The sequence below is a fragment of the Bubalus kerabau genome, chromosome 4 (assembly GCF_029407905.1).
Source record: "Bubalus kerabau isolate K-KA32 ecotype Philippines breed swamp buffalo chromosome 4, PCC_UOA_SB_1v2, whole genome shotgun sequence".
Lineage (NCBI taxonomy): Eukaryota > Metazoa > Chordata > Mammalia > Artiodactyla > Bovidae > Bubalus > Bubalus kerabau.
In genome coordinates, this window is record NC_073627.1 from 143,352,893 (window position 1) to 143,369,798 (window position 16,906).

At 52.2% G+C, this 16,906-nt stretch overlaps 2 protein-coding genes across 3 annotated transcripts; both read right to left on the bottom strand.

The window, feature by feature from the left end:
* Positions 1 to 329: 329 nt before the first annotated feature.
* On the bottom strand, positions 330 to 8,453 carry DCTN3 (dynactin subunit 3). 2 transcript variants are annotated; one of them, XM_055578870.1, is made up of 8 exons: positions 8,298 to 8,453; positions 5,119 to 5,203; positions 4,204 to 4,290; positions 2,538 to 2,621; positions 2,344 to 2,390; positions 1,512 to 1,570; positions 850 to 909; positions 330 to 657 (listed from the first exon to the last, which is right to left on the bottom strand). In XM_055578870.1, exons 1-8 carry the CDS (start codon positions 8,391 to 8,393, stop codon positions 603 to 605), a joined length of 573 nt encoding a protein of 190 aa, XP_055434845.1. In that variant the 5' UTR covers positions 8,394 to 8,453; the 3' UTR covers positions 330 to 602. The 2 variants fall into 2 exon arrangements, with proteins under 2 accessions (XP_055434845.1, XP_055434846.1); XM_055578871.1 differs by lacking the exon at positions 2,344 to 2,390.
* Positions 8,454 to 9,622: 1,169 nt separating this feature from the next.
* Positions 9,623 to 16,541, bottom strand: ARID3C (AT-rich interaction domain 3C). Its single transcript, XM_055580288.1, has 7 exons — positions 16,111 to 16,541; positions 14,202 to 14,274; positions 12,253 to 12,436; positions 11,819 to 12,102; positions 10,907 to 11,089; positions 10,589 to 10,678; positions 9,623 to 10,133 (listed from the first exon to the last, which is right to left on the bottom strand). Exons 1-7 carry the CDS (start codon positions 16,438 to 16,440, stop codon positions 10,033 to 10,035), a joined length of 1,245 nt encoding a protein of 414 aa, XP_055436263.1. The 5' UTR covers positions 16,441 to 16,541; the 3' UTR covers positions 9,623 to 10,032.
* Between the last annotated feature and the right edge of the window lie 365 nt (positions 16,542 to 16,906).

A 16,906-nucleotide genomic window follows, 5' to 3' on the forward strand; every position in this document is an offset into this window, starting at 1 on the left:
AGGCAAGAACACTGGAGTGGGTTGCCATTTCCTTCTCCAATGCATGAAAGTGAAAAGTGAAAGTGAAGTTGCTCAGTCGTGTCAGACTCTTCGCGACCCCATGGACTGCAGCCCACCAGGCTCCTCTGTCCATGGGATTTTCCAGGCAAGAATACCAGAGTGGGGTGCCATTGCCTTCTCTGATTCATCCTGAGAGCTCTGTATCTCCCAGGAAGCTAGACTAGGATGGGTATAGCTGGTGGTCCAGCTCCTAGGAAGATGGACAACTCTGGCCTCCACCACCCTCATCCCCACCATACCCATCCAAGACCAGGAAGCTAACACACTCCTGCAGTGATCTCTACAGTTTTATTGTCACTGGAACAGGACACTGATGAGGGGAGGAGGTGCAAAGAGCAAATCTCAAGTAACCAGACCTCTGACCTCAGAGCCCCACCTGAGTGCAGCCAGGTAGGTCTTGAATCCAATAAATACAGAGCCACCTCTTTTCTGCTCTGTTATAAGGGCAGGCTGGCACAGGTCCTGGAGCCTGGCTGCCCCAGCCCACCCAGGGATGGGATGCGCCATTCACTCTTCCACAGGCTTCACTTGCTTGGCAGCTTCTAGCTGGCAGAGAAGTTCATCCCACTGCACAAACTGCTTGGAGAGAAGCATTGTCTGGTCACAGGTCAAGGTGAGAATGAGAATGTGAGAGAGGGAGAAGAGAGATGTTTGCCTCTGCCTAAAGGTAGGGGGAGCTGGGGAACAGACAGACTGGTTGGGATGGGATGAGAGACAGAACTAGGAATGGAATAAAAGGCCAGGCTCCATACAGCACTCCTCAGGGGCCCAGCTGAGCGGAAAGGATACAGTCTTGTTGTATTCCTCCAGAAGCGCCTTGGACTCCTCAGTGATCTCCACACACTGGTCCTGTGGGGCCAAGGTGGGGCAAAGAAAGGCGTTAGACAGAGCCCACACTCCCCACTGCCTGCCTCATCAGTGGCCCTTGATCCTCAGAAAAGGTAATGTTTAACCTCAGAGCTAAAAGGAGCAAATTTCTAAAGAGGCACTTTCAGGCTCTGCTATGGGTAGCCTAACTGCAGTCCTGAGGCTGATGGAAGAGGGAGTGAACCACACATTTAAAGACCTATTCCTACTGGTATATGCCTCCTTCTCCGCTGTCCCCTATATCTGAACCCTCTTTGAACTTCACACTAGAGCCTGGAAATAGTGAAAAAACAGTTCTTCCACCTATGGTCAAGGACACATCATCCCCAGGAATTCTTGGGTACCTCCCAACATCAATCCTCTGGTGTCTCAGGATAGCCCTAATCTGGAGGCAGGAGGCCTAGATTTTACCCGAGGCAAGTCCCTTCCCCTCTGGAAGGTGCATGCAAGACAAAGGAGAAGTTTCCCCTGAAGTTTCCCCTGAAGCTGACATCAGCTCCTGAGGCTACTTCCCCAGGAGACAGGGGTGGGGACAAGGAGCCTCACCACCTCTACTTTCCCACCTGGCCTCTCCCCTCCAGTACCTGCTGCTGGATGTGGATCTGGGCCAAGCGCTGCAGGCGGGCAGCATGCTCAGGAACGGCTGTAAAACACAACGCACACTGCCCAATGACGCTTGTGCCTTCCCCCGGGACTGCTCAATAGTCTATTAGGTCTTCGGCAGGATTAGAGTATTGAGTGGAGAAGCTAAACAAACGCCAGCTTCATCGACCGCTGCAGCCGGAGGTGGTGGTGGTGGGGCTCCCTGCCCACCCCAGTCCTACCCTAGGACCCAAAGGGGAGGGGAAGATACAGGCCCCTAGAAGACAAAACCTTGGGGTTCCCAGAGTTGCCCCATATACCCACCCCAGTGCTGTGAGCAGGGCAGGTAAAGAAAGCTTTGATTATTATAGGATCTGTTCCTTTGCTCTCAGCCCAGCGGGACCAGAGCTGCCTGGCCCAGGGAACAGGGAGCCTGCAGGTGGGCTGAGGACAAATGCAAGGTCCCTAAGCTGGTCACCTGGAACCCAATACCCAGAGCCTCAGCCACCATGCAGGGCCCACAGCTTAAGGCTGTCAGATGCTCAGCAGAAAACTGATCAGGGGTAGGGAGGGGGAGCTGGAAAAAATACCTCCAGAGACAGACAAGATGGATATCTGGATTCAATTAAAGTCACTGTCTGCTTGTCAAAATCCCGGCCCAGGGACTGCCCTAGGCAGTGCGGCTGGAAGAATTCACACACATTCACATAAACCACCCCCGCCCCCGCAGGGACTCTTACAGAAAAACCTGGCCTCTGCAATACCCTGAAGGACAGATGCTGAGGGGTGGGGTAAAACGGAAGGAATCCTAGAGTGGGAGGCCACTGGGCTTACCTGAGTGTCCTTAGGGCCAAACTGCCTGAGTTCTGAAGCTGAGCTCTCTGCCTTGGCAATTTTAATCCCAGTGCAGGTGGCCAGTACCCCCAGGCAAGGGTAAAGACAAGGAGCAGAGCCAGTCTGAGCCCAGGGAAGTCCTGCCCATCCTACCTCCCCACGTAGAGCAGAGGAGATGCAACCCCAGAAGGTACCTTTGATGTGAGTGCTGTCCAGCATGGGCACCAGAGCCTCCACCTGCTCCAGAAGTGCAACCTGCGAGAGAATGAACTGCTCCTCTGCGGCATGAACAGACAGAGAGTAGCAGTGAGGTAGGCCCAGGCATGGCCACTCCCAGGCGAGGAGCTGGGGACCAGGCCAGGGAGAGGACTGAGTCCTGGAGCCGGGGCAGCCACTCTGCCCACTGCCCCCTTCTTTCTGTGCACACTCCCCGAGTCTGCCTCCACCTCTCCTGGATGCCTCTGGTCTGACCTATCTTGAGCCCTATCTCTAAGTGCCTCCAAATCCAACCTTTCTCCAAGTTTTAACTCTGAGGCCTCTCCCTCTAGCCTCCTATCCATAAATTCAGAAAGCCTCTCCTAGGCCACAGGAGACAAAGTACTTCAGACCTGAAGTAACCAAGGGCTCCTGGGAAAGTCTGAAAGAGGGGACTTGTGGAAGATACCAGGCAGGTAGTGCACAGTGGGTCAGAGAGGCACAATTACAAGTTCCTGGAGAGCTGGGACAGTAACAGGAGACTCCAGTGACAAGCACAGCAGGACTGGGATAGCCCTGTGCACAGGGGGTTTCAATGACTGCAGAGTGGGAAGGGCATTCAAGAAGGGAGGACTGTTAAGTCAGTCATCTGGTGGCAAGAATGCATGTCAATCAGTAGAGGAAAAAGAATTCAATTGGCTGAACTGGAGCAAGGAGAGCACAGGAAACAGCTAGATGGGAGGGGAGATCCAGCAGTCTACAGGGAGCTTTGAATGGTAGGCTAAGGAATTAGGAATTTATCCTAGTAGGAAGAGAAAGATACAGACATGCTGAGGTTCCAAAGTAAACACTGTGGCATGCCGGAAATGTGTTTTGGGAAGATGATAGTGAGCCACATGCAAGAAGCGGGAAACTAGGGTCAAGAAGAGGACTTAGGAATAAGCAAAGGAAAAAAAAGAAAGAAAAAAATAAAAAAGAAGAGGACTTAGGAAACTGTTCAAGTGCCAGGGGATGAACACAGAGAGAGTGTCACAGGGAGGGGTGGAGAGGCTGGACTCAAGAATTGGCGCAGGAGAAGACCTCCTGAACTTGGTGTCTGAGCCACAGCAGTGGTTCAGGGATGTTCTGGTTCACTGCTGTATACCTCACACCTTGGATGTCCGGATCACAGCAGATAAGCACTTGAATGCATGAACAAACACAGGGGATGGCAAACCATACCTTGTGAAGTAGCTAACTAACTGATAAGCAAACACTGCTAAGACAATAGTTCCTGCCTAGAACTCTGAAATCCCAGCACTTTCCCACCTGCAAGATGCTGAAACCCATGCTTATATCCTCATCTCTCCCACGGCAATGCTCTCTGCCCCCACCCTTTCCTAGAAGCTCTATGTCTACCGAGCAGAAGTAAGGAAGGTTCTAAAGGAAAATCCTAGAAGCATGCCATAGATAGAACACTGGAGTCGCTTCCACAGTGGACGGCACTCTGGTCTGCATCTGGCTCCAGGGTCTACTGAACCCAGTGCCGACCATAAGTCCACCTCCAGCCACAGTCCAGATTCCAGAGAGCAGCGTCCCAGGCTGCATCCAGGAGAGGACTGAGACGGAGGCCATCTCTGTGCCCAACTTCCCCCAGATGCATGTGCACATCCTACCCAGCACTACCTGCCAAGATGAACTGCAGCTTGGAGGCATCAGGTAAGGCAATGCGGTCAATGTACTCAGGATCCAGGTATTTGATCAAGTCTTCAACTAGAAAAGTAACAAGATGGAAAATGGAATAAGGTTGGGGAGTGGGGATCAGTCTTGTTAAGGAAGGATATCAGGGGAAGGGTCGGCCTTGGGGAGAGCCTTGAGTGAGGAACTGATACCCACAGGGTCCACCAGGCCCCCATCCCCACTTCCTTCTCTTCCCTCTGATCACCTGCTGTTCAGTCATTAAATCGTGTCCGACTGTTTGGACCCCATGAACTGCAGTATGCCAGGCTTCCCTGTCCCTCACCATCTCCGGGAGTTTGCTCAGATTCATGTCCATTGAGTCAGTGATGCTATCTAACCATCCTGCTGGCCAGAGTCAAACTTTACAGCTGGGAACACAAATGCCTCCAATATCCTGGGCCCTTAGCATTTTCACTGATCTATCTTCAAGGGTAGAAGGTACCTTGCCCCTCTGTGCCACTAAGACATGCCAGAACTTTATCTGATTTCTAGTTACTGAACAGGTTGCTAGCTCTGACATGATCAAAAAAGCCTGGCTGAGCCAAGGCTGGGGCTCTCAGTGCCTGATTTCTTTCCTGCCTCTGAACCTTGCCTATGGAAATTCCATACTCCTCCTCTCTCCTTCCCCAGGGGACTTTCAGGCAGAGCTCTTATCTCATAACTTAGGACATTACCATGGGCTTAGGGTTTAACCACAAAGTAAAAGCATACCCCAATTCACCATTTTATCAGGAAAATGTCTTCACCTGCTATCCCCAAAGGGAAACTCCAGTGACCTATTGGGCTTAAGGGCCTGGGCAGGGAACCAGGAAGCATAGGCTTGAGAAGGAGGGCAGGCAGGCACCTCATGGAAACACTTACTCTTTTTGTAGAGAACCTTCACCCTCTCCCTCTTGCTGGCGATGTTCCCCAAAGCCACCTGCACCTTGACTAGGCCATCAGCCACCTGTAAGGGGAAGTTAAGTCGCTCAGTCGTGTCCAACTCTTTGTGACCCCATGGACTATAGCCTATCAGGCTCCTCCGTCCATGGGATTTTCCAGGCAAGAGTACTAGAGTGGGTTGCCATTTCCTTCTCCAGGAGATCTTCCCTACCCAGGGATCGAACCCGGGTCTCCCGCATTGTGGGCGGATGCTTTATCCTCTAAGCCACCAGGGGAGTGGAAGTTAATTCCAAGATTTACCACTTGGCTCGAGGCTTGGAAGAGATAAAGAATCTTCATTTCCTCAGACTCCAAACTTCCTTGTCCCTACAATTACCCACTTCTCTTGTATTAAGAGATCCAAGTCCACTTTCTGGGAATCCTCAGTATGAACGGGTAGATAATCATGTACTCCTCAGGGAGTTTCATGTGTGATTGGGGAAGTAATGAACTACTTTAGGGTTTATGGGGCACTAGCACATACTATCGGAGAAGGCAATGGCACCCCACTCCAGTACTCTTGCCTGGAAAATCCCATGGATGGAGGAGCCTGGTAGGCTGCAGTCCATGGGGTCGCTAAGAGTCAGACACGACTGAGTGACTTCACTTCAAGCATTATTTAATACCATCCATTTTTATCACCCCCAAAGATGCACCATAGTCATTAACAATCACAGCCCATTCCCCCTCATCCTAGCCCATAGTAAACATTATTTTCTGTCTCTGTGGATTTGCCTTTTCTGGACATTCATATGAATGGAATGATACAATATGTGGTTTTTTGTGTCTGGCTTCTTTCACTTAACATAATGCTTTCAAGATTCACCCACCTTGTAGCAGGGTATCAGTACTTCATTTCTTTTTATGGATGAATAATATTTCTTTCTACAGATATGCCCCTTTTATTAATTGATTCATCGTATAGCCTCTCTTCCTCTGGGCTATACGTCTCTACCATGTGCTTTTACAGCCCCCACCCAGTGTTTCCCAAACCCATCATAGGTCACTTAATATAGTAAATGCAGGCCTACGTACCAGTCTGTATGCCCTCTTATAGTATGAAGTAGTGTTAGTCACTCTGGAGAAGGCGATGGCACCCCACTCCAGTACTCCTGCCTGGAAAGTCCCATGGACAGAGGAGCCTGGTGGGCTGCAGTCCATGGGGTCGCGAAAAGTTGGACACAACTGGGCGACTTCACTTTCACTTTTCACTTTCATGCATTGGAGAAGGAAATGGCAACCCACTCCAGTGTTCTTGCCTGGAGAATCCCAGGGATGGGGGAGCCTGGTGGGCTACTGTCTATGGGGTCACACAGAGTTGGACACGACTGAAGTGACTTAGCAGCAGCAGCACATACTATATATTCGCTGATCCCTTCCTCTTGGCTGAATTGATCTAAGCTTTAAGGGTAGAGGGTAGAGGGTGAGGAATTCCAGTATTAAAGGGTTGAATAGAGGGAGAGACTATGAAAGTAAATGATCTCACATAGGTTTTAGGTTAGAGGGTAAGGAATGCCGATATTCAAGGATCAAATACATGAGGAGGTAAATCAGTTCAGTCACTCAGTCGTGTCCGACTCTTTGCGACCCCATGAACTGCAGCATGCCAGGCCTCCCTGTCCATCACCAACTCCCGAAGTCCACCCAAACCCATGTCCATTGAGTTGGTGATGCCATCCAACTATCTCATCCTCTGTCGTCTCCTTCTCCTCCTGCCCTCAATCTTTCCCAGCATCAGGGTCTTTTCCAATGAGTCAGCTCTTTGAATTAGGTGGCCAAAGTATTGGAGTTTCAGCTTCAACATCAGTCCTTCCAATGAACACCCAGGACTGATCTCCTTTAGGATGGACTGATTGGATCTCCTTACAGTCCAAGGGACTCTCAAGAGTCTTCTCCAACTCCACAATTCAAAAGCATCAATTCTTTGACGCTCAGCTTTTTTTATAGTCCAACTCTCACATCCATACGTGACTTCTGGAAAAACCATAGCCTTGACTAGATGGACCTTTGTTGGCAAAGTAATGTCTCTGCTTTTTAATATGCTGTCTAGGTTGATCATAACTTTCCTTCCAAGGAGTAAGCGTCTTTTAATTTCATGGCTGCAATCACCATCTGCAGTGATTTTGGAGCCCAGAAAAATAAAGTCAGCCACTGTTTCCGCATCTATTTGCTATGAAGTGATGGGACCGGAGGCCATGATCTTAGTTTTCTGAATGTTGAGCTTTAAGCCAACTTTTTCACTCTCCACTTTCACTTTCATCAAGAGGCTCTTTAGTTCTTCTTCACTTTCTGCCATAAGGGTGGTGTCATCTATCTGAGGTTATTGATATTTCTCCTGGCAATCTTACTGAGTAAAAGCAGCCAGAGAGATAGGAGGAAAATGAGGAGGATTTGCATTATAGATGTCAAAGGGAAAAAAATGTTTTGAGAAGTCAGTTCTCAAATGGGACACAATCTGGTGACAACTAATACCACAAGCAGTGTACGCATGGACGTCATCACCTCTGAGGCACTTAACTCCAGGGTATGCCCGATACAGCCACCTTCAGTGAAAGGTCTTTCCATAGGTAAAAATGGGGATGGACGGGAAGTGAGCTGTCAAAATTCAGCCACTAGAGGGAAAGACTGTCAGTCCATATCTGAACACTCAGTATTCAATCCTTTTCCCTCCTAATCCTGGCCCTCTCAGACTCATCCCTAACTCCCTGGAGGCTTCCTTATCCATCTCTGGTCTGCCTCTTTTGGGGTCCCTTGGACCTCTCTTGGCACAATTCACTTAGCAATTAGGCAAGGCTCTACAACGTCCCTTTCACTGTGACTTAGGCTCTTACTGAAAGCTCTTACTCATTAGTCAGTTTCTCGAGTGTGTCAGGTCTCCCCAACTATCCCGCGAGGGTAAAGACGGAATCTCCTCTTTGCGTCCACCTCAAGCCCACAGTTCCCTCCATGGCAATGGATCCCGAGGGTCCGAAATGCTCTGGGAGGTCTCGGACCTTTCCTATTTCAATGGCCTAGTTGCGAGCAACGGGGCTGGAGCTGCAGCATCCATCTCCAGGACCAGGCCAATAGGCCACTCCTCTTTGCCCCAGAGAGGGACCACTGGACCCAAGATCGCTCACCTTCCGGGAGCCCCGAGACCCGCCTGGTCCGTACACCCAGCGCTCCAGCTCCTCCACCCGGGCCTGTAGCCGCTGAACATCGGTTACAGCCGCCATGGCTCCCGCTGCCCTGCCTCAGCCAGGAATAGCCAGAGGGCAGGACATCCGTCCAAATAGAGAAGGCGGGCCAATCCGAATGGACGGGAGCTCTTGCATACAGGAAGTGACGCAACAATTCAGCCCTTCGATGCGGAAGTGGCCGGCAGGGCCCACGAAAAGCTGCCTGGTAACCTAGGCAACGGCTACCTGTCAGGCGCTAATTTCCAGCCCTTGCTTGTCAAGAGGAATTTTGCCTCTCTTCTTCCAATTCCAGTGTTCCAGAGAGATTTCCCCTGCCCTTTCCCCGAGGTTGCACATATAAATACACCCATTATTGTAAGATTGGTCCATTCCCATAGAATAGTAGGAAGTTCCGTGAGATACTTTTGGAATCTTCTAAGAGACTTTATTTTTTTAGGCTCCAAAATCACTGTAGATGGTGATTACAGCCATGAAATTAAAAGACGCTTACTCCTTGGAAGGAAAGTTATGACCAACCTAGATAACATATCCAAAAGCAGAGACATTACTTTGCCAACAAAGGTCCGTCTAGTCAAGGCTATGGTTTTTCCAGTAGTCATGTATGGATGTGAGAGTTGGTCTGTGAAGAAAGCTGAGTGCCGAAGAACTGATGCTTTTGAACTGTGGAGTTGGAGAAGACTCTTGAGAGTCCTTTGGACTGCAAGCAGATCCAACCAGTCCATTCTAAAGATCAGTCCTGGGTGTTCTTTGGAAGGACTGATGCTAAAGCTGAAACTCCAGTACTTTGGCCACCAAGAGTTAACTCATTGGAAAAGACTCTGATGCTGGGAGGGATTGGGGGCAGGAGGAGAAGGGGACGACAGAGGATGAGATGGCTGGATGGCATCGCAGACTCGATGGACATGAGTTTGAGTGAACCCCGGGAGTTGGTGATGGACAGGGAGGCCTGGCATGCTGCAATTCATGGGGTGGCAAAGAGTCATACACGACTGAGCGACTGAACTGAACTGAACTGAAGGTTCACGCGATTAAGCGTCTTGCCCAAGAACACTCAACACTGTACCGATGTGGCAGGATCGAGATTTGAACTCAGTCTGATTCATGAGACTGTGTTCTCCTATTCATGGCCTTTGCTATTCTGTCTTCCTTCTTGAAAACCCCTGGCCCAACACAGCCTGTGTATACCACGTAATTCCTCTTCCTCCCCAACCCACAGACCCAAACAAGAAGGAGAGGAAGCACTTGGGAGGGAGGGATCACAGCTTTATTATCCAGATATGAACTGAGGGACATCTCCTTTACAACAACCCAACCCATCCCTTCACCTGGCTCCTGAAGAGAAGCAGGTCTGACTTGAAGAGGTGGCGTTCTAAAGATGACATTGGCACAGGGGAGCACATGAGGAGATGATGGTAAGAACTCTTATTATTATTGGGGGAAGAACTCTTTGGTAGATGCTGCTGGAGTTGGCCAGGGAGGAAGTGCCCTCCTTTTGCAATGAGGTAGATGTAACATCAAAAGAAATCTCTTTGGCTTCAAGTCCATATGGCAGTGGGGGGTGGGAGTGGGTAGTGGTCACCTCCCAGGGCTGGGTCCTAGAATGGGCACGCTGGAAGAATGGGTCCCCTTCCCCCTCAGCAATGGGGTCGGGACTCTCAGTTTCAAGTAAGAGTTCTCAGGGTGAGGTGCTGGAAGGGGGCCCTGTCGGGAGTGGGGGTGCAGGGTTGGTTGGGCCCTGGGAAGCTGGTACAGGCTGGTGACGGGCAAAGAGGACACCTAGCAAAGAGATGAGGAATTGGTAGAGGGCAAAGACAAGCAGGAAAAGGTAAGGCAAAGAAATAGAAAAGGGAAACAAAAGTCAGTGTCCTGATTGCTAGAATATCACACACAGAGCCCTGTTACAACCAATGAGCCAAGTCCCTTGAATCAGTTAGAGACTCTTGTGCCCATATAGATACCCTCCAACATGTAAACAAGAAACATTTACACTGATACACAGCCCATGATGAGACATCCCATGGTATTCCATGCCAGAGAGGTCATGCCTTGGACCCCATGCCATGTAAACACCCCCTTTAATCCAGGCCAGTGTAGCAATTCCCCAAACCCCATGTTACCCATGCAGGTTTGGATATCCCTAAACCTCATGCTAGTAGAGAAAGTCTAAAATTCCATGCCGGCATAAATACCCCTGACCTCATGCGATCAGAAACAGCCTACAGGACCCATACCAGTGTAGACCACCCCGTTGATCTCTAGGGCCATGTTGATACTGCTGATACCAGTGCCTGCCAGACTGAGAGGCCCATCCAGCCGCTCTTCTGTCCCGGAGGGAGCAGGGAAGTCACATTTTGGGGAATTAGATTTCAGCTACAAGCTCCCCCCTCCATCCCTGTAGACAGCCCCCATCCCACTTCAGCCCCACACCTGTAATCACAGAAGTGTCTGCTGAGGGATCTATCTGCCCCACCTCCAATGCCTATTGGGTGATGAGTCTGTCCTCCCTCATTGCACAGGCTAAGCCCTCTCAGCAACAAGTCCCTCCTCACCCCTAAGGGGAACCTTGCCACGGGGCAGGAAACTGGGGGGTGCGCTGTGTCGAGGTAGGTCCATGGGCCCCATCAGCACAGCCCTCTTCTCTGGGGGTTCCTCTGGTGCCACCTTCTCACGTGCAGGTCCAAAGGCCAGGCCCACAGGCAGTGCCAGTCGAGGGGTGGGAATTCTGCTCTCTTCTGAAAAAAAACCAGATCATTTAGCTCCCCTGGCCCAAACAACTTTGTCCCTGCATCTAGTTCTCCCCATAGGCCTGGGACCAAGGGAGGTTACCCAAGTTCAAGCACCAAATTCAATCTCCCCTCCCATCCAGTCTCAGCATAGTCTCTGAAGCTGGAGAGCTCAAAAAGGCCAATATACCTGACTAGGTTGGTCCAATCTGGGGGAATTCCCTTGCTTTTTTTAAATTTATTTTTTAATATAAATTTATTTATTTTAATTGGAGGCTAATTACTTTACAATATTGTATTGGTTTTTGCCATACATTGACATGAATCCGCCACGGGTGTACATGTGTTCCCCATCCTGACCCCTCCCACCTCCCTCCCCTCCCTTGCATTTGATTGTTAAATAATCCAGGGAAAATAGCAGGCATAAACCACATGCAGATAGAAGCCATTAGTGAACAGGTGTGGAATGAAGCTGCTCTGGATAAAGGACCTTTCCCTGAGCTTCAGCCCCACACCGCGCGGTAACCCATACCCCAGAGCTCCCAACGTTTCACTGATCCCAAACATCACTACACCTAAACCTTAGCATGCACCAAACCTCAGTGCCCATCAGTCCTTATTGTCCCCATACTTCGATGCCTCCCAGACCTCAGAGTTCCCATATTTTAATGTTCCCTTTATCTCAGCACCCTTCTAGGTCTCAGAGACCCTCAAAATTCAACTGCTCTACCCTCACACCTTTCTTAATGGGGCTCGGGCTTAGCTGCGCGCAGGCGTGGGCCGGCAGGCCAGAGGCGGGGCCATGAGCAGAGCGTGGGCTGGGCGTGGGCGGGGCGGGCCCGGGCTCAGGGGCGGAGCCAGGAGTGCCCCGAGGTGGCTGCCCAGCCAGGCCGAAGAGCGGGGCTGCGGTGTAAGCCTGACGACGGCCCTCGCGCCGGTTGCTGTCGATGGCAGCCTGGAGCTCCCCAGGGGAGCTGAGCGCCCGCGTCTCGCATTCGTACGGGTACAGATACTTCATGTACCTAGGAGCGGACGGGGTAGGGTGGGGTGGGAGGTTGGGCCCAGCTGATCAAGCCTCACACCCGGACAAGAACCCTCAGGGGGAGCCCCCCAAGCCCCCGGCCCCCAGCTCCCGCGCCTCGCTCCCACCGCTCGCGCGCTCCTGGCCTCACTGGGTGCGTAGAGTGAAGGCGGCCGACGTGATGGTGGTGGGCAGGCTGAGGCCGCGCGTGACCTCCCGCCACACCTTGCGATTGATGACTTCCACTAGACCGCCCTTGGCCGTCACCAGGCGGAACAGCGCGTACAGGTCCAGCACCTGCTTCGCCATGATGGGCACACGGTTCACGGGTGTCCCTGATGAGGGGTGAGCAGAGAGTCAGGACACTAAGACCCTGTCTGCCGGCATCCTCAGAGAGTGGAGGAATCGGCTGCCTGGACCTGTCTTGGCGAGGCCCTGGCGATGAGGAGGTGGGATTGCAGGCGGAGCCCACAGCCTCCAGAGCCTCCACTGTAGCAGGAAGGACGGGAGGCTAGACTAGAGGGTGGCAAACTTCTTCTGTAAAGGGCCAAACAAATGATAAATGTTTTAGGCTTTCCAGGCCAGTCTCTTAGAGCTACTCCACTCTGCCATTGCAGGCTGAAAGGATATTCAAAGGAATAGAATATAGAGGATATTTAAAGGAATGAACGCGGCTCTAATCCAATAAAACTTTATTTTCACACTCTTAAATTCAAATTTCACACGTGCAGAAAGGTTATTCGTCTTTCAAATTTTCCCCTTATTTAAAAACGTGAACCCCCCTTCTTTTATCGTGGGCGATTAGCTTTGGCCTCCTGGCTTTAGTTTGCCGCCCCCTGGGGTAGACCATAGGAAGGACTTCCTGACAGTGCTGAAGAGCCAGACTCCTCTAAGTAGCGGCCCCTGGGTGGCTGCAGAGGCAGGGGATGGTGAATGGAAGAAGCAGCCCCCGCCGCGGCTCGCCGACTCCGCAGTCCCCGCCGCCCCCGCCGGCCGGTCCTGACAAAGGGGCCTGTCTGCGCTGAGCGATGGGCCCCAGTTAATTCCTTACCGATCTCGGCCCCTTCCGCTGCCGCCTTTGGACCCGAACAATTAGCTGCGGTCTGATTAATGGGGGGAAATTATCGGCCCCGCGGGACACCCTCCCCCGCACAGGGAGCAAAGTAAGGCAGGGACCTGAGGGAGGCAGAGCTGGGGGGAAGAGGGAGCTGGGATCTGCTCAGACCACATTACCCTACCCAGTGGAGGGGATACCAGGAGGAAGGGGCAGGGAGGGGACATTCGGATCAGAATGACCCAGCCTTCCTGGGGAGCAAAAGGCCCTGGAGCCCCACTGAGGGTCCCTGGTTGGGAAGGGACCTGCGCGGGGTGCTGGCCTGGCCCTGGGGTGGGGACCTGAAGGACTTTGGCCGCCAGCTGCACTAAGGGGGTGGGGGTGGGAGCCAGTGCAGCCAGTTAATTAGCGGCTTATCAGGCCGCTCTAGGAGTGAGTTAATTAGCTTTGTAGAGAGAGATAATGAGTCAGTCTTCTGGACCCATGAATCTGGGGAGAAGCTGAAGTGATGAACTGCCGCCCACCCTGATCCCTTCATGGACCCTTGTTGCATTCACTTCTGGCTCTGAGATTTCTGGAAAGGAATTCCTTCTCCTCCACAGCACCTCCTACCCCTCAAGAAGTCCTTCCTTGGGTCTAATTCCAGTCCTTCCTGCTGCAAAACACATTGGATGTTTCCTGCCTGAAGCAAGGGGAAACTGAGGAGAGACGAGGCTGGAGGAAGGGCCAGGGAAGAGAACCAAGGCATTCCCAGTCCCCCAATTCTGGAAACCCCCACACCCCAGGCCAGCCCCCTACCACTTCACCCTCCCACCCTCCCAATTGATCCCACACTCATTAACCTGCCAGCGGGTTGCCCACTAATTAATCCCTGGGTGGAGAAGGGGGGCAGGGTCAGAGGTTAAAGACGCTATTGAGGACCCAAAGGATAGGTGCTTCCAAGCTCAGATCTCTGCAAAGAGGACCCAAACTGAGGACTAAACCCTGGGGTTTCCCTTCCTTGAACCTGGTTCGTGAGGGTCCCTCCCTTACATCAACCCACTCACCCCTCTTCTGCATGAAGCTAAACAGGTCATCCAGAAATTCTTTCCTCTTGGGGTCTGCATCGAGCTCGTACAGCTGGGGAAAAACTGAGGTCATTTCCCAGCTCTGTATCCACCACCCCCGCCTCCGCACTGGGACCCCCTTCAACTCGAACCCCTGGATAAAGGACCCCAGCTGAAGGGGCAAGGTGGTTCTGAAACATAGACTTCCTGAGAGAGCATTGAGCTCTTTGCCCTGGGGGCAGGTAGGGACACTTCCCCCCCGCCCCCCAGATACATACAGACACCCTCTACTGGCTAGTAGTGCTGTGCCCTGGGCAGTTAACACCACCCACCTGGGGAGTAAGGGAAGAGAAAGCTGCAGAGGTTCTGCCTGCCTTCCAGAGCCCCAGGGAGGAAGTCAGGCTGGTGCTATGTTCTACATTGAGGAAATTGACAGATATGGCTGAGTCACTCATTCACTCGTTCATTTGTGCTAGGGTTTCTTGCTGCTCACATGTCTGTGTGCCAGGACTGGGGATGAGGGGCGGAGAGGCCTCTAACCCATCCCTCTGGCAGGATGGATGCTCAGGAAAGCTGGATTGAAACCTAGGGCCTCTCAGCCCACATTCTGGTCTGATCTCCTTCCAGGAACAGTTTCCTCTACTTCAGAAGCTGCCACAGAGCCAATGGCCCTGGACCACCCAAGACCTGTAGGGTGAGGACTTGAAAGGCCAGGGATCCTCCCACCCCTTCTCAGTCACCTACTTCCAGTATCAGCTCTCAAATACCCCAAGGAGGGACAATCCCTAAGGTAACAGTGTCTTTTACCCAAGTAACAATCCCTGAGAAACACCGACAGGTAACACTCCATCCCCCAATAGGAACTCTCAGAGTAAAAAAATACCCATGAGTAACAAACCCCAGAGATGCACCTTTAGCTCTACACTCCCACAAGAACTGAGCCCTAAGTCTTAAATGGATACCTGCAGATAACATGCCTGCTTTCCAAGTAATAAGCCTCTGAATTACACCTGGGAGAAATAGTCACTAGAGCCACATCTCCAGAGTAACAGAACCCTGAGAAACAGTCCAAGTTTTACACAAAAGCCACAGAGTCTAACCACAGATTAACACTTCAGGAAAATACCCCAAACCAACATCCTATGAGTAACACCACCAGAATAGTACACCTAGAATCAGTGCCCTGCATAACACCTTCTAATGACAGCCTAGAGTAGTGCCTTAGAATAACATCCAGATGGGTTCCCAGGGGATGAAGAGCCTCAAATTAAGGCCCTGTGAGGAAGGCCCTGTCATTCCCAGCTGCCCAGGGGCCCTTCAGTCCCACCGTGACTGTAGTGGTCATCGCGGGCTGGCAACTGTCACCCCATAGGACTCAGGCCAGAAAGAGGACTTGGATGGGGAGAAGGGGACAAGAAAGAGACGAGGTGGATATCAGCTTGCCAAAGGAGTGGCAACCTCCACTCCACTTTTAAAGATGGAGGTAGGCATCCCAGGACACCCCAACTGGTCCCTGGACTTTGACCTTGTGACTTGATGTGGAGAAGGTGGCATAGTGCTAGCACTGGAATCCCCAGTTCCCAGATCCCCCTCCCTCAGAATTCTTGAAGATTCCTACACCCCTCCCACTTGCCCTTCCAGCCTCAACAAGTGCCTTCAGTCTGTCAGCCTCCATTTTTCTGGGTGTCTCCTGCACCTCGTGGTGCGCGCCTTCTTTCTGTCTCTCAGCGTGTCTGTCTCTCCCTCCCTGTCACTGTCTCTCCCTGTCTCCCCACTGTCTCTCTCCAGGTCTCTATCTCTGTCCTTCCATCCTGCAGAGCACAGTGGGGGTGGGTGTGCTATTAATCTCCTTGCTCTGTTTTGCCCAAAGAGTAGGAAGGGGGAGGGCCTGACATTGAGAGGGTCCTACCTGCTTGAACTGCTCCTCGTAGGTCCACTCGTGGGGATGAGGTCCAGGGGGCTGGCTGGAAGGTGAGCTGCTGCCCCGGGTCCCTGGCATGCTCTCCTCGGCTGCCTCATCTTCTGCCCCAGCTTCTTCTTCCTCCTCATCTTGGCCATCCTCTTCTTCCTCAGCTCCAACCTCCCCCAACCCCCTCTCAGGGGCCTCCAGGGTGCGGGATCCAGGAAAGGAAGGCCCCGGTGGTGCTGGTGGTGGTGGTGGTGGTGGTGGGTGTGGAGGGGCCAATGGCCCCACCCCCTGGGCCAGCCTGGCTGCCTGCTGTCTCTGCAGGGCTTCCATGACAGCTTCCAGGCGCAGTCCCCCCACGGGTGGAGGGGCTGGCACCAGGCGGGGCCCTGAGGAAAGGGCTGCCTGTGGGGGAGGGAATGATGGGCGTTGGATCCAACCAAGGGGAGGTGGTCATGGATTCAGGGAAGCACCAGGGGGGGCATGAGGAAAAAGTCAGAAAGATCGCTTTCTCAGAAATCCACCGAGAGGTAAAAAGAGCAGGAGAGACCCGGACCGGGTCCAGAGAGGCAGAAACGGACATTGACAGAGCACAGGTAGAGACTGAGCAGATCAAAGAGGGTGACAAGGACCAAGAAACAGAGAGAAATGGAGGGGAGAGACAGAATGACAAGGAGATGTGAGGATAGAAATGGAGATGGGACCGAGAGATGGGGAGAGACAAGAGACTGAGAGCGACCAAGGTGGAGAGAGGCAGAGATAGCAGGCAGAGACAGAGATGGGGAGAGATGAGATTAAT

Coding starts and splice junctions, on each gene's coding strand:
- DCTN3 (XM_055578870.1), bottom strand. CDS start 8,393: ATGGCGGCTGTAACCGATGTTCAGCGGCTACAGGCCCGGGTGGAGGAG. Junction 5,204..8,297: donor GGTCTCGGGGCTCCCGGAAG/GTGAGCGATCTT, acceptor TTCCCCTTACAG/GTGGCTGATGGCCTAGTCAA. Junction 2,391..2,537: donor GGACAGCACTCACATCAAAG/GTACCTTCTGGG, acceptor TTGCCAAGGCAG/AGAGCTCAGCTTCAGAACTC.
- ARID3C (XM_055580288.1), bottom strand. CDS start 16,440: ATGGAAGCCCTGCAGAGACAGCAGGCAGCCAGGCTGGCCCAGGGGGTG. Junction 14,275..16,110: donor ACGAGGAGCAGTTCAAGCAG/GTAGGACCCTCT, acceptor GTTTTTCCCCAG/CTGTACGAGCTCGATGCAGA. Junction 12,437..14,201: donor TAGCTTCATGCAGAAGAGGG/GTGAGTGGGTTG, acceptor ACCCCTCATCAG/GGACACCCGTGAACCGTGTG.